The sequence below is a fragment of the Heptranchias perlo genome, unplaced genomic scaffold, assembly GCF_035084215.1.
Source record: "Heptranchias perlo isolate sHepPer1 unplaced genomic scaffold, sHepPer1.hap1 HAP1_SCAFFOLD_194, whole genome shotgun sequence".
NCBI classification, from domain to species: Eukaryota; Metazoa; Chordata; class Chondrichthyes; order Hexanchiformes; family Hexanchidae; genus Heptranchias; species Heptranchias perlo.
Window position 1 is genome coordinate 116,744 of NW_027139208.1, and position 20,599 is coordinate 137,342.

The 20,599-nt window shown below is 52.9% G+C and overlaps 1 protein-coding gene across 1 annotated transcript; it reads left to right on the forward strand.

The window, feature by feature from the left end:
- Positions 1 to 600: 600 nt before the first annotated feature.
- LOC137309947 (E3 ubiquitin/ISG15 ligase TRIM25-like) lies at positions 601 to 18,407 on the forward strand. Its single transcript, XM_067977945.1, has 8 exons — positions 601 to 644; positions 2,296 to 2,805; positions 3,426 to 3,521; positions 4,596 to 4,826; positions 7,723 to 7,745; positions 15,249 to 15,382; positions 16,389 to 16,527; positions 17,570 to 18,407. Exons 1-8 carry the CDS (start codon positions 633 to 635, stop codon positions 18,084 to 18,086), a joined length of 1,662 nt encoding a protein of 553 aa, XP_067834046.1. The 5' UTR covers positions 601 to 632; the 3' UTR covers positions 18,087 to 18,407.
- The last annotated feature ends 2,192 nt before the right edge of the window (positions 18,408 to 20,599 follow it).

Below are 20,599 nucleotides of genomic sequence, written 5' to 3' on the forward strand. Positions count from 1 at the left end.
TCAAATAAAGGGTCAAATCAAAAGATAAAGGGTCAAATCAACAAATAAAGGGTCAAATCATCAAATAAAGGGTGAAATCAACAAAAAAGGGTCAAATCATCAAATAAAGGGTCAAATAATCAAATAAAGGGTCAAATCATCAAATAAGGGGTCAAATCATCAAATAAAGGGTCAAATCATCAAATAAAGGGTCAAATCATCAAATAAAGGGTTAAATCAACAAATAAAGGGTTAAATAGAAATTCCTGATCCCGGTTGAAGATTATAAACAAACCTGGGAATATTCCCGCTCTCCCCCTGATCACAGTCCGCTGCTCGATGGCGGCGCGCGGGGAGCGGGAGCGCGCGGGGGCGGTGCGGGGGGAGCGGGAGCGCGCGGGGCGAGCGGGGGCGGGGCGGTGAGCGGGAGCGCGCGGGGGCGGGGTGAGCGGGAGCGCGCGGGGGGCGGGTGAGCGGGAGCGCGCGGGGGGTGAGCGGGAGCGCGCGGGGCGGTGAGCGGGAGCGCGCGGGGCGGGGTGAGCGGGAGCGCGCGGGGCGGTGAGCGGGAGCGCGCGGGGGGTGAGCGGGAGCGCGGGGGGGTGAGCGGGAGCGCGCGGGGCGGGCCCGCGCTGCGAGTTGTGAGCTGAGAGTCAATGCCGTTGATTGTGAGTAAATTGTAATCGGCTTCTGATCAGATCCCCCGACATGGAGCGCGGTCAATCCCCCGCTCACTGGGGCAGTGACCCGAATAGACCGCGAATGGCCCAGATTTGATCCCGGGCTTCTGATCAGTTCCCTTGAGGTTTTGGGCTTTTGGTGTGAGGAGGGGAGGGGAGGGGAGCGGGAGAAATGATCCCGGGCCTTGCTCCTGATCACTCTCATTATCCAGGGACTCCTGCCGGAAACCAGGCCTGTCTGGATGTTCCCCGAGGCCGGCAATGATGCCTCGCCCCCCTCCCCCAGACATCCTGCTCAAGTCTCCTGTCTCCACTCCCCGTCGAGGCTCATCCATCAGCGCTCATTTGGATGAGGTGGGGTCGGACTGCCGGGGCCTCGGGAACCAAACCCCAGCCTCTGTCCACCTTGTCTTCAGGGAGAAAGGATTAGGAGAGAAATCCCATTCTCTTTCCTCACATAACAAACCCCAATCCTGGCCCAGTATTATAGTCCAGGGACTGTCATTACACACAGGACTCATGCAGCAAACCAAAGGCACTTTCACCAACACCACCTTTTATTAAACAACCGTCTCACAGGATTTAGAACCACATTTTGTACAAAGGATCATAAATAAAACAGCACAAACTGAATCTGTTGAAGTGTTTCCCTCAGTAATGAATGTGGGTGTGAGCCGGGGCTCAGTGTGAGCACTCTCGCCTCGGGAGTCACAATGTGATGGTTCAAGTCCCACTCCAGGGACTGGAGCACTAAATCTAGGCTGACACTCCAGTGCAGGACTGAATACTATTTATCCCTCAATCAACACCAGCAAAACACATTATCTGCTCGTTATCACATTGCTGTTTATGGGATCTTGCTGTGCACAAATTGGCTGCTGTGTTTCCAGCTCACAACATTGACTGCACTTCAAAACATACCACGGGTTAGATTATGAGGAGAGATTACATAAACTAGGCTTGAATTCCCTGGAATATTGAAGGTTAAGGGGTGATTTGATTTCGGATTTTGAAAGGAATTGATCGGGTAGATAGAGAGAAACTTTTTCCGCTGGTGGGGGAGTCGAGGACAAGGGGACATAACCTGAAAATCAGAGCCAGGCCATTCAGGAGAGAAGTTAGGAAACACTTCTTCACACAAAGGGTGGTAGAAGTGTGGAACTCTCTCCCACTAAAAGCAGGAGATACTCGCTCAATTAATAATTAAGGGATATGGAGCCAAGGTGGGGAAATGGAGTTAGGATGCAGATCAGCCATGATCGAATTGAATGGCAGAACAGGCTCAAGGGGCTGAATGGCCTGCTACTGTTTCTATGAGAGACAGAGCACGAGTGAGAGAGAGAAATAAAAAACAGGCTCGGGCTGAGCTGTGATGCTATCCACAGTCAAATATCCTAATCTCGTGTTTCTGATTTTGTTTCTGAACTGCTGCTGCGGGCCTGAAAGGGTTAATCTTCAGACAGAGTCAATCAGGAAATGAAACGAACATCGTCACTCCCTGCACCGAGTGTTTATAAGAATTTCACTTCCTGCTCTGGTTCCTCGCTCTCTCTTGTGCTGTGTGAAAGCTGCTTCAGGTGCTGTCGGAATGGAGCCTGGAGCTTTCGAGGATGAATTAACCTGTGCTGTGTGTCTCCAGGTGTACCAGGACCCGGTGGTGTTGTCCTGTCAGCACAGTTTCTGTTTGAAATGTATTGAGGGAGTTTGGGCCCAGACACCAGGCCCAGAAGGGTTTGAGTGTCCTCAGTGTCGCCAGAAATTCAACCCCAGGCCCAGTCTGAAGAGAAACTTCACGCTGTGTAATATTGTGGAAAAATACAAGCGGTCACAGCCTCCTGCTGAGTCAGCCCGTGTCGTGTGTGATACGTGCATCGAGAATCCATCCACAGCTGTCAAGACGTGTCTGAAATGTGAAGCTTCCTTTTGCTCCCTTCATTTAAAACCACATTTACTGAAAGAGGCCTACAAAGATCACACCCTAATCGAACCTGTGGCTGATCTTACAGACAGGCAGTGCGTTGACCACAAGAAGGTTCTTGAATACTACTGTAAAGATGATGCAGAGTGTGTGTGTGTTTCCTGTACAATAATAGGGAAACATAAATCCCACACACTGCTGAGCCTGGATCAGGCACAAGCTGCAATTAAGGTGAGTGACACAATTCCTGATATTAAATATAGTGACACAATTCCTGATATTAAATATACTGATTGCAGACAGTGCTGATTTAGCCCAGTGTTTTCTTGTTGCCCGGGTCTGGGTTTACAGCTGTTTGTTTTTAGAGCAGAGCATGTTGTAGCCCTGTGTAACGCTGGGGTATTCTGCCATCTGACCAGCAGGGAGAGGACCATCACCAGTGGGGGGAGTGAGGGACACCCACGGGGGGAGACTCGGGCTGGGGGGAGAAACTGTTTCTCACAACAAGAGGGAATTGGTGTTTGAGAAATGCTGGTGTGACTGAGTCTGTCTCCCTTTCCCCTCGGCTGATTCCTGGAAATGGAGGAGCTGAGTCCGTGTGAAAATGCAGCACACGGTGAGTCAGTGTGAAAAGAAGCCGGTGTGTGTGTGGTTCCTCAGTTTATACAGGGCAGGGAGCGCCTCTTTACTGAGAGCCACAGAAGGGAATATTTCTGCTCAGGGCCCAGACACTGAGAATCCCGCAAACCAATTTCTATCCACACCCAGTGGGGTCACTCCTGGAACGGAATCATTTCCCTTTTACATTCCAGTTTGAATCCATTTTAAACACTTTCCAATTACCTTTACAGGAAGAATTGGAGAGAGAAATTGAGAGTCTTCGGGGAGTCCAGGAGAATTGTTCCATCAAACAGCGAGACTTGGAGAGATCAGAAGCTGAAATAAAGGTGGGTAAAGAGGGACTGGATTTAGAAAGGGTTTCTCTCCCCGCTGAGTCAATAAGCACATCAGAAACAGGCCTTCCAAACCAGGCTGGTTGTGTTGGGGCCGAGTCACTGATTACACTGAGTTCCCCATGTGTTTGATGTGAGGGGGAGCTGCTTAACTCTCCCTGCACCTCCCAGGGAATATTATTACATCACTTGGGCACTGGATTTCCTGAAACAGACACAGTCAGAGGCTGGGAGTTGGAGACTTGCCCTGAAGCCTGTGTCAGATGAACATAGAAAGGAAGAGGAAGAAAAGACCATTAGCCCCAGCGAGCCTGCCCCATGCAGACAGGGTTCAATCACACACACCACTGATCCACCCCGAACCATGTACTCACCTGGGAAAGGCAAACAGAAGAGAGAAAAAACACCTGCAGACAATTCAGGACAAACTCTGGGAAATTCCTCCCCAGCTCCCTTTTAAAGGGTGGGAGTGACTCCATACCCCCCACATGTTCAGGGAGTCTGTTCCAGAGATCGAGGACTCTGGGGTCTAACCGAACTCTGTGCTTATGGATTTCATACACAGGCCCTCTAGTCCTACCATCCCGATCCATCTCAAGTACCTCACCCAACGAGTGAGTCCAATAATCCCTCGATCATTTTAAAAACCTCAATCATGTCCCTCTCGTCCTGCCTTTCTCTAAATCACCCTCCCTCTTGGAGCCGATCCTCAGAACTAAAATCCATCAGACTACGTGTCATTCTGGCCACCGTCCTCTCCAGAGTCTCAATCTCCTTCACCAGGTGTGGGCACCAAAACTGGACCCATCACTCCAGGTGTGGATGGACCAGGTGGCAGTGCCACACACAGTCTAAATACAGTGCTCTTTCTATTAAACTCAAGGCTCAAGGCAACACTCGTTAAACTCTGTTTTCTCTCCCAGTAGACCCTCCCCCACTGCTTGTCTATCTTTAACGGTGATCGAGTAGTGATCGAAACAAACTGTCCCGTCCCTGGAAAGTGCCGTGTACTCAGGGTAAGAGCTGTGAGGAAGGGCCGTTTGTAATGAGAGTTGGTTTGGGTTTCAGACACGAATCAATGAGCTGAAAGGAAAGCTATCGAAGAGCTTCTCTGAATGGAGGAGACAGCTGGAAGAAGATGAAGAATACGCACTGAAACTGATCGATGAGGAGGGGCTCCGAGCTCTCTCACAGATTAGAAGCTGCTCTGAAGCATTAAACAAGAGGATGGAAGAGATTACATTAATAGATGGAGAAACCCAGAGTCTGGTACAGAGGGACCATCTCTCCTTTATTCAGGTACATCTTCAATATAAACAGGGCCATGTCTGGGGAATGGGACGTTTCTGTGAGGCTGGTGAGAGGGCTGAATTGTTTGAAGATTGTTGGTGGGGCCCAGCATTGGTGCTGCCCCCTCGGCCCTGCCCTGGGAGTGTTGGCGCTGCCCCCTCGGCCCTGCCCTGGGAGTGTTGGCGCTGCCCCCTCGGCCCTGCCCTGGGAGTGTTGGCGCTGCCCCCTCGGCCCTGCCCTGGGAGTGTTGGCGCTGCCCCCTCGGCCCTGCCCTCGGAGTGTTGGCGCCGCCCCCTCGGCCCTGCCCTCGGAGTGTTGGCGCCGCCCCCTCGGCCCTGCCCTCGGAGTGTTGGCGCCGCCCCCTCGGCCCTGCCCTCGGAGTGTTGGCGCTGCCCCCTCGGCCCTGCCCTGGGAGTGTTGGCGCTGCCCCCTCGGCCCTGCCCTGGGAGTGTTGGCGCTGCCCCCTCGGCCCTGCCCTGGGAGTGTTGGCACTGCCCCCTCGGCCCTGCCCTGGGAGTGTTGGCGCTGCCCCCTCGGCCCTGCCCTGGGAGTGTTGGCGCTGCCCTCTCGGCCCTGCCCTGGGAGTGTTGGCGCTGCCCCCTCGGCCCTGCCCTGGGAGTGTTGGCGCTGCCTCCTCGGCCCTGCCCTCGGGGTGTTGGCGCTGCCCCCTCGGCCCTGCCCTCGGAGTGTTGGCGCTGCCCCCTCGGCCCTGCCCTCGGAGTGTTGGCGCTGCCCCCTCGGCCCTGCCCTCGGAGTGTTGGCGCTGCCCCCTCGGCCCTGCCCTCGGGGTGTTGGCGCTGCCCCCTCGGCCCTGCCCTCGGGGTGTTGGCGCTGCCCCCTCGGCCCTGCCCTCGGGGTGTTGGCGCTGCCCCCTCGGCCCTGCCCTCGGGGTGTTGGCGCTGCCCCCTCGGCCCTGCCCTCGGGGTGTTGGCGCTGCCCCCTCGGCCCTGCCCTCGGAGTGTTGGCGCTGCCCCCTCGGCCCTGCCCTCGGAGTGTTGGCGCTGCCCCCTCGGCCCTGCCCTCGGAGTGTTGGCGCTGCCCCCTCGGCCCTGCCCTCGGAGTGTTGGCGCTGCCCCCTCGGCCCTGCCCTCGGAGTGTTGGCGCTGCCCCCTCGGCCCTGCCCTGGGAGTGTTGGCGCTGCCCCCTCGGCCCTGCCCTGGGAGTGTTGGCGCTGCCCCCTCGGCCCTGCCCTGGGAGTGTTGGCGCTGCCCCCTCGGCCCTGCCCTGGGAGTGTTGGCGCTGCCCCCTCGGCCCTGCCCTGGGAGTGTTGGCGCTGCCCCCTCGGCCCTGCCCTGGGAGTGTTGGCGCTGCCCCCTCGGCCCTGCCCTGGGAGTGTTGGCGCTGCCCCCTCGGCCCTGCCCTGGGAGTGTTGGCGCTGCCCCCTCGGCCCTGCCCTGGGAGTGTTGGCGCTGCCCCCTCGGCCCTGCCCTGGGAGTGTTGGCGCTGCCCCCTCGGCCCTGCCCTGGGAGTGTTGGCGCTGCCCCCTCGGCCCTGCCCTGGGAGTGTTGGCGCTGCCCCCTCGGCCCTGCCCTGGGAGTGTTGGCGCTGCCCCCTCGGCCCTGCCCTGGGAGTGTTGGCGCTGCCCCCTCGGCCCTGCCCTGGGAGTGTTGGCGCTGCCCCCTCGGCCCTGCCCTGGGAGTGTTGGCGCTGCCCCCTCGGCCCTGCCCTGGGAGTGTTGGCGCTGCCCCCTCGGCCCTGCCCTGGGAGTGTTGGCGCTGCCCCCTCGGCCCTGCCCTGGGAGTGTTGGCGCTGCCCCCTCGGCCCTGCCCTGGGAGTGTTGGCGCTGCCCCCTCGGCCCTGCCCTGGGAGTGTTGGCGCTGCCCCCTCGGCCCTGCCCTGGGAGTGTTGGCGCTGCCCCCTCGGCCCTGCCCTGGGAGTGTTGGCGCTGCCCCCTCGGCCCTGCCCTGGGAGTGTTGGCGCTGCCCCCTCGGCCCTGCCCTGGGAGTGTTGGCGCTGCCCCCTCGGCCCTGCCCTGGGAGTGTTGGCGCTGCCCCCTCGGCCCTGCCCTGGGAGTGTTGGCGCTGCCCCCTCGGCCCTGCCCTGGGAGTGTTGGCGCTGCCCCCTCGGCCCTGCCCTGGGAGTGTTGGCGCTGCCCCCTCGGCCCTGCCCTGGGAGTGTTGGCGCTGCCCCCTCGGCCCTGCCCTGGGAGTGTTGGCGCTGCCCCCTCGGCCCTGCCCTGGGAGTGTTGGCGCTGCCCCCTCGGCCCTGCCCTGGGAGTGTTGGCGCTGCCCCCTCGGCCCTGCCCTGGGAGTGTTGGCGCTGCCCCCTCGGCCCTGCCCTGGGAGTGTTGGCGCTGCCCCCTCGGCCCTGCCCTGGGAGTGTTGGCGCTGCCCCCTCGGCCCTGCCCTCGGAGTGTTGGCGCTGCCCCCTCGGCCCTGCCCTGGGAGTGTTGGCGCTGCCCCCTCGGCCCTGCCCTGGGAGTGTTGGCGCTGCCCCCTCGGCCCTGCCCTGGGAGTGTTGGCGCTGCCCCCTCGGCCCTGCCCTGGGAGTGTTGGCGCTGCCCCCTCGGCCCTGCCCTGGGAGTGTTGGCGCTGCCCCCTCGGCCCTGCCCTGGGAGTGTTGGCGCTGCCCCCTCGGCCCTGCCCTGGGAGTGTTGTCGCTGCCCCCTCGGCCCTGCCCTGGGAGTGTTGTCGCTGCCCCCTCGGCCCTGCCCTTGGAGTGTTGTCGCTGCCCCCTCGGCCCTGCCCTGGGAGTGTTGGCGCTGCCCCCTCGGCCCTGCCCTCGGAGTGTTGGTGCTGCCCCAGGATGGAGTGCAGTGAAATGTGGGATTATTGCCCATTCCTGTGACTGGCCCCACCTACTGTTATACACTGAACTCTTTACTCTCAATCCCAAATTCACTCTTTGGTTCCATTGGGTGTTGATTTGTTCGTTGACTGATTTGATCTCCTCTCTTTATTCACAGAACTCGAAGCAGCTCCTTTCCAGGTAAGTTCCTCTCAGTCATACAGTACCTGCTGCTGATAGGGAACCTTCCCCTGTATCTGGGAGAAGAGTGAAAGTAGAATCACCGCTTGGAAACCTTCCCAGATAAGGTGCTTTCAAATGGTGGGAATATTGAGTGATGTTTAACTGTGGTTTGAGGGGTTATTGGCTCAGGCAGCCTGTGGGAAATGGGAGATTCCACATGTACACTGACAACACCCAGCTCGACCTCACCACCACCTCTCTCGACCCCTCCACAGCATCTGATTTGTTACGCTGCTTGTCCGACGTCCAGTGTTGGATGAGGTGAAATTTCCTCCAATTAAATATTGGGAAGTTCGAAGCCATTGTCTTCGGTCCCCACCACAAACTCCGTTCCCTAGTCACCAACTCCATCCCCCTCCCTGGCCACTGTCTGAGTCTGAACCAGACTGTTCACAACCTCGGCGTTCTATTTGACCCTGAGCTGAGCCTCCGACCCCATTTCCTCTCCATCACCAAGACCTCCTATATATCACCTGTCTCAGCATCTGCTGCTGAAACCCTCATCCATGCTATTGTTACCTCTGGACTCGACTTTTCCAATTCTCTCCTCTCCGGCCTCCCAACTTCCACCTGCCATGATCTTCAGCTGATCCAAAACTCTGCTGCCCGTATCCTAACTCGCACCAAGTCCCGTTCACCCATCACCCTCTGCTCACTGACCGACATTGACTCCTGGTCCAGCAACACCTCGAATTTAAAATTCTCATCCTTGTTTTAAATCCCTCCATGGCCTCGCCCCTCCCTGTCTCTGTAACCTCCTCCAGCCCGACAACCCCCGAGAATCATACAATCATAGAATGATAGAAATTGATGGCACAGAAGGAGGCCATTCGGCCCATTGTGTCTGTGCCGGCTGAAAAAGAGCCACTCAGCCTGATCCCACTTTCCAGCTCTTGGTCCGTAGCCCTGTCGGTTACGGCACTTCAAGTGCATGTCCAAGTACTTTTTAAATGTGATGAGGGTTTCTGCCTCTCCCACCCTTCCAGGCAGTTGTTGTTGTTATTGAGTGACCTGGGCTGTTCCATCGGTGTGTCGAGCTTCTCAGGAACCTGTTAGACAGGAAGTGAGAGAGAGAGAAACCTGCAGTGACCTGTATCTAACCGAGGCTTCCGAAAGGCTCCATGTGTGTCAGTGACAGCTTTATTCCATTGGGTCAGTAAGTGCTGTGTGATTGGCTTGTTCCATCAACCAGCCCATGGAGAAATGAGGAGAGGGGCAGGTCCCAGTGTCAGAGTGACAGTAAAATGTGTTGTGATTGGCTCATTCTATCCACTAACAGAGAAATGAGTGAGTGCTGAGATTTCCCAGTAATGTCACTGTGATTGGACCCTCGGGCCACGATTTTATCTCCGAGGTCCGGGTGGGTTGGGGGCGTGGGGCAAACAAAATCGGGGATTTCCGGAGCGGGAAGGAATCCCTGCTCCAACCCGCTGAAAAACACGTCCGACCCAGAGCCACCTGGGTGCGCGGGGTTCAGGAAGCTGGGACGGGACGATATTTAAACCCACAATTAACGGAGTTAAAGTCCTTGGAATTGTGATTTCCATTTTATTGATGCAGGGAAACGATATCAACGCTGCCTCAACGTGTTTCCTGTGCTGTGTGAAGCACGCCATCGAAACGGAGGTGAGTTGCAGTCGGCAGCCATTTGGCCATTGAAATCCCTGTTTGACAGATGGGGATAAAAGGTGAGTTATTGCAGCCGGGCACTCAGTTCTCTCAGACAAACTATTGGCTGGGAGTTCTTTGTGTTTAGTCTGAGAATTCTTGGTTCACACTCAGAATTGTTCTGTTTACACATATTTACCTACATTTTGGACCCCCTCAAACTGGTAACATCAGGATGGGGGGCGCGATGGCTGCATTCACCAGTATATCCGAGGAGGAGGCACATCACCATCCTCGCCAGGCACGGCCTGCAGATCCACCAATTGCAGCTTCACAAGACAGAGGTACGTCACAGGGACCCACACAAGAGCAGAGAGGGGAACAACAGAGGGCCTGACATCGCAGGAGGCACTACCCTCGTGAGAGGGTCTGCAGACCGAGGCTGAGCTTCCTGGACCTCTCTGAGGAGCAGTGCATACGGAGGCTGAGAGTGAGTCACCTGGTGGTCGCAGACATCTGCAGCCTCCTTCATGCAGAGCTGCTCCCGGCTGGGCCTGGTGGCATCGCATTGCCCGTCTCAGTTAAAGTCACCACTGCCCTTAACTCCTTCACCTCCGGATCCTTCCAGGGTGCCACCGGTGACATCATCGGGGTCTCTCATTCGTCTGCCCCCAAGTGTATAAGACAGGTCATCGATGGTTTGTTTTGCAGGGTGTCTCACCACGTCAACTTCCCCATGGACGATCTCAGCCAGACGGAGAGGGCAGTGGGTTTCCACTCACTGTGCTGGCTTCCCACGGGTACAGGGTGCAACCGATTGCACACACGTAGAAATCCGAGCACCTCCACACGAGCCAGGACTGTTCACCAACAGAAAGGGATATCACTCCCTCAACACGCAGCTCGTTTGTGATCACCGGAAAAGATTTCTTCACGTGTGCACCAGATTCCCTGGCAGCTGCCACGATTCCTTCATTCTGCGGGAATCCAACATGCCGGCCCTCTTCCACGCACCAAACAGACTTAAGGGCTGGGTCCTCGGAGACAAGGGAAACCTCCTGCAGACGTGGCTCATGATACCTGTGAGAAACCCCATCAGCGAGGCACAGAGTCAGTACAACGACAGTCACATCACCACCAGGTCTGTCATTGAACATGCGATGTGATGGGCTTCAGGTGCCTGGGTCGATCTGGGGGAGAGCTTCAATACGCACCAGCGAGAGTGGGGAGAATTATAGTCGTCTGTTGTGTCCTGCACAACATCGCGCAACAGAGAGGATTACCAGTGGATGAGGCCCCAGCCATCAACATTGAGGAGGAGGAGCAGGAGGACGAGGATGAGGACGAGGAGGGTGGCTGCTCGTGAGGCCAAGGAGTCACTGATATTTGACCGATTCTCATAAGGACATCTGCAAAGTGAGGATAGTCCAGTCCTCAGACCACCTGGAACGAGCACCACCAACACCCCCGGCCCACACAAAACAGTCCAACAACCACACATACACCCACTGTAAACGCACCCACTGGGTGGCATCAAGTCTCACCGTTCATGATGAAGCACATGAAAGGGCCCGATCACAAAAGGGACTCAAGAATAGGCAAGATGTGGCAGTAGTGGTGAGAATGATAATATTTAATGTGAATTTAACAAAAACCAAATATAAATGATAAACCTGACAGTCTGTCAGACACTCTTGTGCAAACCCTTGGTGATCACAAAACCTTCGCCTTCCTCTTCTTCCTACTTCTACCTGGTGCATCCCCTGTGGCTGTAACAGAGGGAGTGGCAGGTTGCTCAGATTCATACCCTGACTGTTAAGATGCTCTCGGCCGACGCTCTCTGGGTTTTGGAGCCCATGAGGGGCCCTCCAAAGACTGCTTCACCTGCACCGGTGCAGGGGCAGACTCGGCCACCTGGAGAGGAGGCAGCATTGTGGGTACTGGTTGAGAGGGGGGGCAAAGGGTGAGACATGGGAACGCTTTGAGTGGTGTCCCCACTTCCATGTCCCCTTTTGCCAACATCCCTCTCCTGGGTCAGGGCCACATCACTCCTACCACCCTGCTGACAACAGTTTGGAGGATATGTGTGATGCCTGGTAAGGCCACTTCTAAAGTTTCTGTCTGCCTGTTTAAGGTGGCAGACATGTTGGCATCCAGAGTCCGAAGAAGGGGAGTAGGGAAAAACCAGGGAACTACAGGCCAGTGAGCCTAACATCAGTGGTAGGAAAATTATTGGAAAAAATTCTGAAGGACAAAATTAGTCTCCACTTGGAGAAGCAAGGATTAATCAGGGATAGTCAACATGGCTTTGTCAAGGGAAGATCATGTCTGACTAATTTGATTGAATTTTTTGAGGGGGTGACTAGGCGTGTGGATGAGGGTAACGCAGTGGATGTGGTATACATGGATTTCAGTAAGGCCTTCGATAAAGTCCCCCACAGGAGACTGGTCAAGAAGGTACGAGCCCATGGAATCCAGGGTGCCTTGGCACTTTGGATACAAAACTGGCTTAGTGGCAGAAGGCAGAGGGTGATGGTCGAAGGTTGTTTTTGTGACTGGAAGCCTGTGGCCAGTGGGGTACCACAGGGATCGGTGCTGGGTCCCTTGCTGTTAGTGGTCTACATTAATGACTTGGATATGAATGTAAAAGGTATGATCAGTAAGTTCGCTGATGATACAAAAATTGGTAGGGTGGTAAATAGCGAGGAGGATAGCCTCAGTCTGCAGGATGATATAGATGGGTTGGTCAGATGGGCAGAACAGTGGCAAATGGAATTTAACCCGGAAAAGTGCGAGGTGATGCACTTTGGAGGGACTAACAAGGCAAGGGAATACACAATGAATGGGAGGACCCTAGGCAAGACAGAGGGTCAGAGGGATCTTGGTGTGCAAGTTCACAGATCCCTGAAGGCGGCGGAACAGGTAGATAAGGTGGTAAAGAAGGCATATGGGATACTTGCCTTTATTAGCCGAGGCATAGAATATAAGAGCAAGGAGGTTATGATGGAGCTGTATAAAACACTGGTTAGGCCACAGTGGAGTACTGTGTGCAGTTCTGGTCGCCACACTACAGGAAGGATGTGATCACTTTGGAGAGGGTGCAGAGGAGATTCACCAGGATGTTACCAGGGCTGGAGCGCTTCAGCTATGAAGAGAGACTGGGAATATTGGGTTTGTTTTCCTTGGAGCAGAGGAGGCTGAGGGGGGACATGATTGAGGTGTACAAAATTATGAGGGGCACAGATAGGATGGACACTAAGGAGCTTTTTTCCCTTCGTTGAGGGTTCTATAACAAGGGGACATAGATTCAAGGTAAAAGGCGGGAGGTTTAGAGGGGATTTGAGAAAGAACTTTTTCACCCAGAGGGTGGTTGGAGTCTGGAACTCACTGCCTGAAAGGGTTGTGGAGGCAGGAACCCTCACAACATTCAAGAAGCATTTGGATGAGCACTTGAAATGCCATAGCATACAAGGCTACGGACCAAATGCTGGAATATGGGATGAGAGTAGACAGGGCTTGATGGCCGGCGCGGACACGATGGGCCGAAGGGCCTCTATCCGTGCTGTATAACTCTAACTCTATGAAATCCCATTGTCAGGGCCTGAATGGACTCATTTGTGAGCCGTGCTTCAAGCTCAATTGAGGCGAGCCTTCTCTCCATCGCAGACATTCCCGCACTTACCTGTGACACTATCTCAGATATTCCCGCACGTACCTGTGACACTATCTCAGATATTCCAGCACTTACCTGTGACACTATCTCAGATATTCCCGCACGTCCCTGTGACACTATCTCAGATATTCCCGCACGTCCCTGTGACACTATCTCAGATATTCCCGCACGTCCCTGTGATACTAGCTCAGAGATTCCCTCCTGTATCTCTGCCACCATTCCACTAATGCAGGAGTTGGACTCCTCCATCCTTTCCGCTATTGTGGAGAGTGTGTGTGACACCTGTTCCAGTACCTCGTAAATGTGCTGCTGTCCCTCGATCATTCTCTTTTTAAATGATGGTCCCCAGGGTTCAGCATCTGCGTCCAGCTGAGCAGAGCCTGGAGAGGAGTGCTCCCACCGACGTGGACTCTCCACAGCTGCCTCTGCCACCAGTGGCTGCTCGTGCTCACTTGTGTGTGGTTACTCACCAGGTGCCAACCCAACGAACTCACTACTAGGATCATCGAGGTGTGAGTATCTGCGCTGGTGGATGGCTCACTAAGATGTGACGGTGCACCCTCAGAGGCTGGGAGCTCCTCTGAGGAATCGCCCTCTGCCGTCACTGCGGTCTCTGAAGGGCCTGTGAGAGAACAGAAGGCAATATTAAGCATCATCACAGATGTGTCATGTTGCGATGAGCATACTGAGGTGTTCAACATGCCAATCATTGTTAACATCAATTCATGTGTGTGATCAATGTTAAAGTTGTGTCACCAGATGTTTGTGGGGGGCCAGTCTCGCCGTCCCCGATGGACAGGCACTCGAGGGTGCGTCTGATCTGCAGGGCCTCCTCCTCCACCTCTGTAAGGACCACTATTTGTTGTGGCCCCCCCTCCAGTCCTCACCCTCTCCCGTGTATTTTGAGCTCTTCTACGAGGGGAGAAAGTACAGACGTGTGAGTGAGTGAGGGTGAAGTGGTCAGCCAATGAATGCATTGCTTTGGGTGAGGCTGACCGTGAAAGAGGTGCATCAGAGGGTGAGTATCAGACAGAGACATCACATTGGATGAGGATTGGGCCGAGTGGTCGTGGTGGGGGGACTAATGGGGAGGTGAGGAAGTGCTGAGGAAGTGAAGGTAAGTTGAGGATGAGCCTTAAGTGGGTGTGAGGAGTGATGTGATGGCAGTGCAGAGTGAGAGGGGGTGAGGGTGGGGGAGTGATGTGCACCACGGATTGCAGGAGAATCAGGAAGTGTACTCACTTTTGCTGACCTGGTTAGGTCATTGAAACGCTTCCTGAACTGCACCCAAGTGCGGGAGATGTTGCTCCTGCTGGTCACCTCCTCAGCCACCTCGAGCCAGGCCTTCTTGGTGGCAGAGGCAGGCCACTTCCTCCTGTCCGCCGGGTAAAATATTTCCCTCCTCCTCCTCTCCCCGGCCAGCAGCACCTCAAGTGAGGAGTCACTAAATCGTGGAGCTGCCTTGTCCATCTGCTGCTCCATTCTGCCTGGTTGTTCCTTTGTGCAGCAAAAGTCATTGCATCAATGGCCCTTTAAATACGGACACTCCCACTGACAGCAGGTCATGTGGGTGCGCAGTCCGCCCGCTGCGCAGCTTTCAGACGGCAAACCCGCCACCAACGTTAAGGGCCATCAATGAAGTCGCGATCGTGTGGGGAAAGGTGGGGATTAATTTTTCGGGTTTCCCGCGGGCCCCTTGACCCCCCGCTGCCATCCCACAGGCAGATTAAAATCATGGCCTCTGTGAGGGAATCCCACCGATCCCAGGTCCCTGGGAGGCTGTTCCTTCTCCTCTCCTCACTTCACATGATTGTAGAGAGTGTGATCCTGCAGAGAGGGGGGAGCACAGACTGGAGACCCTCGGGATAATAATAATTATTAATAATGGAAAGATGAGGGCTCCAGTACAGAGAAACTGGACTGAACACAGACGGCTTTGAAAATCACAAACTGAGCTGAAGTGGCAGCAAACCAGGATCCCACTGCACGTGTGGAGATCAGTGTGAATGCAGGGAGACTGCAAATCCCGGGATTCTGCCATTTTCAGGATGGGTTGCTGCGGGGTCTCAGTACGAGCATTAGAAGGGGTGCAGGTTGTTGCACTGATCACTCGTTCCCCTTTGGGTTTCTGATCTGAAATGTCCCCACTGATAAAAACATTCTCTCCTCTTTCATTCCAGAGTGACTGAGACTCAGAGAGTCACAGACACAGATGTTCCAGCGCTCACCCTGAACCTGTCCAAAATATCTCAACTTATCCAGAAGAGGCTGAATGGATCGGAAAAGTATCACTCAGACATATTGGGAATCATTGGTGAGAACGTGCAGCTTTTCTCCAATATAAGGGACTGAGAGCAGGTCGGGTTAGTTGTGTTCAGACAGCTGGGAATATCCAAAATAATTCAGGAACTTACAAAGACACAGACACACACGCCCTGTCACAGAGACTCACACAGACACACACGCCCTGTCACAGAGACTCACACAGACACACACGCCCTGTCACAGAGACTCACACAGACACACACGCCCTGTCACAGAGACTCACACAGACACACACGCCCTGTCACAGAGACTCACACAGACACACACGCCCTGTCACAGAGACTCACACGGACACACACGCCCTGTCACAGAGAGTCACACGGACACACACGCCCCATCACAGAGACAAAGACAGCCACAGACAGATATAGAGACAATCAATAAATACACAAATATAAACAGATAGAGAGAGAGAGAGAGAGAGATTGAAATCAATGGAAGTCCTGATACTGACTGATTTAAGGAACAATGACTGTTCCCACTGTTGGCATCAAAAGGATTTATTTATTTAATTGTTCCCATCCCTGCCCTGTCTGTTTCACTCTCTGTATTACTGTGACTCTCTATTCCATTCCCTTTAATACCCGCCCTATCTGTTCCACTCTCTAATACTTGACTGATCTGTTTCACTCTGTAATTCACACCCCGTTTTCCTGTCGGTTTCACCGACTGTAATACCTGCCCCGTCAGTTTCACTGTGTTCGGGTCTGTCACACCCGTGCTGTCTGGTTCACTCGACACAATACACAGTCGGTCTGTTTTGTTCTCTGTACAGGTGAAAAATAGTAATTAGTATTTATCAAGAAGCAAAACTATACAGAAGCAAGAGCCAATCAGTGGATGAGATGACAAAACAGGACTTAACTTGTTCCCACACATCGATTGGCTTCCTGGGTCCAACAGAACAAGTGTTTTCGAGTATTTGCTGCCCTTTTCTCAGAGTCTTTATACCTCACTGGGTCACAATTCCCAATCACCGTGTGCTTTGTTTACAGTGCCAGCTTCCACCGAATACAGGGGCCCATCGAATGTAACTCCTCCCCCACACAGCTCCTCTGGGGCAGCCCCTGTCCCAGGGAATGTCCTCCAGCTGTCGACTGGGATCACGGGAAGAGCGGGAATATCCCAAGCTCTGTTTATAATCTTACACAAGGATCACGGGGGCAGTGATTCATTTCTGAGCAACTCTTTGTTTTTCTCTGGTGTTTCTTCAGTCAGGGTTTAGCTCAGAGGATTCGAGGGTCGAGTTCCTGCACCTCTTTCCTCTCCACAACTCGGAATTGGTCCGAGTCTCAGACTCAGGGCTGGAGGGGGGTCCTGGGAACTCACAGTGAACAGGGACTAACGGAAGGGACATAAGATTCATCCGAATTCTCAGGTGAATCCGCGGTACTGTTTGTAAACCGATGGAGGCTTTAATCAAGCTGTGGGCAGGATGGAACAGTAACAGGAGGGAGAGAGCCCAGGGCACACTCCTGTATTCAGGATGGAACAGTAACAGGAGGGAGAGAGCCCAGGGCACACTCCTGTATTCAGGATGGGACAGTAACAGGAGGGAGAGAGCCCAGGGCACACTCCTGTATTCAGGATGGAACAGTAACAGGAGGGAGAGAGCCCAGGGCACACTCCTGTTTTCAGGATGGAACAGTAACAGGAGGGAGAGAGCCCAGGGCACACTCCTGTTTTCAGGATGGAACAGTAACAGGAGGGAGAGAGCCCAGGGCTCACTCCTGTATTCAGGATGGGACAGTAACAGGAGGGAGAGAGCCCAGGGCACACTCCTGTGAGCTGTGTGTTCCCAGTACAGCCGGTGCTGAGATTGTGGGGCTGGAACTGTGAGTCTGTGGGATGTGTTGTGTGCCGGTGAATCCCCTCCATTGTGTCTGGGAGAACGTGAGCACAGTGCCAGGGGCTTGTGTGATTAAACTGACTGCGACTGTGTGTCTCCACTGCAGTGTTTGCACTGAGTGTCCAGCACTGGGACCCACACACTGCTATTTAACAGGGATTCTGATTGAAGGCCATTGATTTAACATGGGATGAATCCAGTCTAAGAGGTAATATGGGGCTGACAGTGTCTGGGAAATACTGACACTCCCACCCTGCAGCTGTCAATCATTGATCTGAGTGGAATAACCCTGTCTGACCAATCTCTTCTCCCCTCTCTAGGGCAAAGGTCACCGATGAGCCTGGATCCAAAGACAGTAAACTGGAACTTGGTTCTGTCTGATGATCTGAGATCAGTAACATGGACTGAATGGGAACAGCCCTACCCACCTCACCCAGAGAGGTTTAAAGACCATCCCCAAGTCCTCTGCTCCCAGAGTTTCTCCTCAGGATCCCATTCCTGGGATGTGGAGACTGATGGGAATTGGTGGGGAATAGGGATTGTGTGTGGGAGTGTCGAGAGGGAGGGGGACAAGTCTGATCTTGGGTTCAGCAGTAAATCCTGGTGTTTATATTTTTATGATAATTATTTTCTCAGAGCCTATCACAATTCCCAGTTCACTGCCCTCCCACTGACCCCGTCTAACATCAGGATCCGAGTTCAGTTGGACTACGAGGCCGGGACTCTGTCATTTCACCGGGTCACTGACTCACTGAGACATTTACACACATTTCAAACCACATTCACTGAACCCGTGTTTCCAGCATTTTATTGTGGGAACAAATCCCTAAAACTGTTAAATTAATCTGAGAATTGGATGACATCACTTCATGTTTCTGGATCCTGAGGTGACATCACTTCCAGGTCTGCTCCTCTGATGATGTCACTTCCAGATTTGCCCCTCTGATGATGTCACTCCCAGGTTTGCACCTCTGATGACGTCACTTCCATGTCTGCGCCTCTGATGACGTCACTTCCATGTCTGCCCCCCTGATGACATCAATTCCTTGTCTGCGCTTCTGATGATGTCACTTCCATGTCGGCCCCACTGATGATGTCACTTCCAGTCCTGCCCCCTCTGATGATGTCACATCCAGTCCTGCCCCCTCTGATGATGTCATTTCCAGGTGTGACACTCTTGTGTTCCAATTGATTGTATTCTTCAGTTGTATAATTTGACTTTAGTTCCATAATTGTCGTGGGATTAATCTCAGTAATGAATCGTAGTAACGGCGGGTGTGACTGTATTAATCTCAGTAATGAATCGTAGTAACGGCCGGTGTGACTGTATTAATCTCAGTGATGAATCGTAGTAACGGCAGGTGTGATTGTATTAATCCCAGTAATGAATCGTAGTAACGGCAGGTGTGACTGTATTAATCTCAGTAATGAATCGTAGTAACGGCCGATGTGACTGTATTAATCTCAGTAATGAATCGTAGTAACGGCAGGTGTGACTGCATTAATCTCAGTAATGAATCGTAGTAACGGCGGGTGTGACTGTATTAATCTCAGTAATGGATCGTAGTAACGGCAGGTGTGACTGTATTAATCTCAGTAATGAATCGTAGTAACGGCCGGTGTGACTGTATTAATCTCAGTAATGAATCGTAGTAACGGCAGGTGTGACTGTATTAATCTCAGTAATGAATCGTAGTAACGGCCGGTGTGACTGTATTAATCTCAGTAATGAATCGTAGTAACGGCAGGTGTGACTGTATTAATCTCAGTAATGAATCGTAGTAACGGCAGGTGTGACTGTATTAATCTCAGTAATGAATCGTAGTAACGGCAGGTGTGACTGTATTAATCTCAGCAATGAATCGTTGTAACGGCAGGTGTGACTGTATTAATCTCAGTAATGAATCGTAGTAACGGCCGGTGTGACTGTATTAATCTCAGTAATGAATCGTAGTAACTGCCGGTGTGACTGTATTAATCTCAGTAATGAATCGTAGTAACGGCAGGTGTGACTGTATTAATCTCAGTAATGAATCGTAGTAACGGCCGGTGTGACTGTATTAATCTCAGTAATGAATCGTAGTAACGGCCGGTGTGACTGTATTAATCTCAGTAATGAATCGTAGTAACGGCCGGTGTGACTGTATTAATCTCAGTAATGAATCGTAGTAACGGCCGGTGTGACTGTATTAATCTCAGTAATGAATCGTAGTAATGGCAGGTGTGACTGTATTAATCTCAGTAATGAATCGTAGTAACGGCCGGTGTGACTGTATTAATCTCAGTAATGAATCGTAGTAACGGCCGGTGTGACTGTATTAATCTCAGTAATCAATCGTAGTAACGGCGGGTGTGACTGTATTAATCTCAGTAATGAATCGTAGTAACGGCCGGTGTGACTGTATTAATCTCAGTAATGAATCGTAGTAACTGCCGGTGTGACTGCATTAATCTCAGTAATGAATCGTAGTAACGGCCGGTGTGACTGTATTAATCTCAGTAATGAATCGTAGTAACGGCCGGTGTGACTGTATTAATATCAGTAATGAATCGTAGTAACGGCCGGTGTGACTGTATTAATCTCAGTAATGAATCGTAGTAACGGCCGGTGTGACTGTATTAATCTCAGTAATGAATCGTAGTAACGGCAGGTGTGACTGTATTAATCTCAGTAATGAATCGTAGTAACGGCCGGTGTGACTGTATTAATCTCAGTAATGAATCGTAGTAACGGCCGGTGTGACTGTATTAATCTCAGTAATGAATCGTAGTGACGGCCGGTGTGACTGTATTAATCTCAGTAATGAATCGTAGTGACGGCCGGTGTGACTGTATTAATCTCAGAAATGAATCGTAGTAACGGCAGGTGTGACTGTATTAATCTCAGTAATGAATCGTAGTAACGGCCGGTGTGACTGTATTAATCTCAGTAATGAATCGTAGTAACGGCCGGTGTGACTGTATTAATCTCAGTAATGAATCGTAGTAACGGCCGGTGTGTCTGTATTAATCTCAGTAATGAATCGTAGTAACGGCCGGTGTGACTGTATTAATCTCAGTAATGAATCGTAGTAACGGCAGGTGTGACTGTATTAATCTCAGTAATGAATCGTTGTAACGGCCGGTGTGACTGTATTAATCTCAGTAATGAATCGTAGTAACGGCCGGTGTGACTGTATTAATCTAAGTAATGAATCGTAGTAACGGCAGGTGTGACTGTATTAATCTCAGTAATGAATCGTTGTAACGGCCGGTGTGACTGTATTAATCTGAGTAATGAATCGTAGTAACGGCCGGTGTGACTGTATTAATCTCAGTAATGAATCGTAGTAACGGCAGGTGTGACTGTATTAATCT

Bases quoted from the DNA above. Each gene is read 5' to 3' on its own strand.
- LOC137309947 (XM_067977945.1), top strand. The intron at 4,827-7,722 runs GTACATCTTCAA...CTTTATTCACAG, and splicing joins ACCATCTCTCCTTTATTCAG to AACTCGAAGCAGCTCCTTTC. The intron at 7,746-15,248 runs GTAAGTTCCTCT...CTTTCATTCCAG, and splicing joins TCGAAGCAGCTCCTTTCCAG to AGTGACTGAGACTCAGAGAG.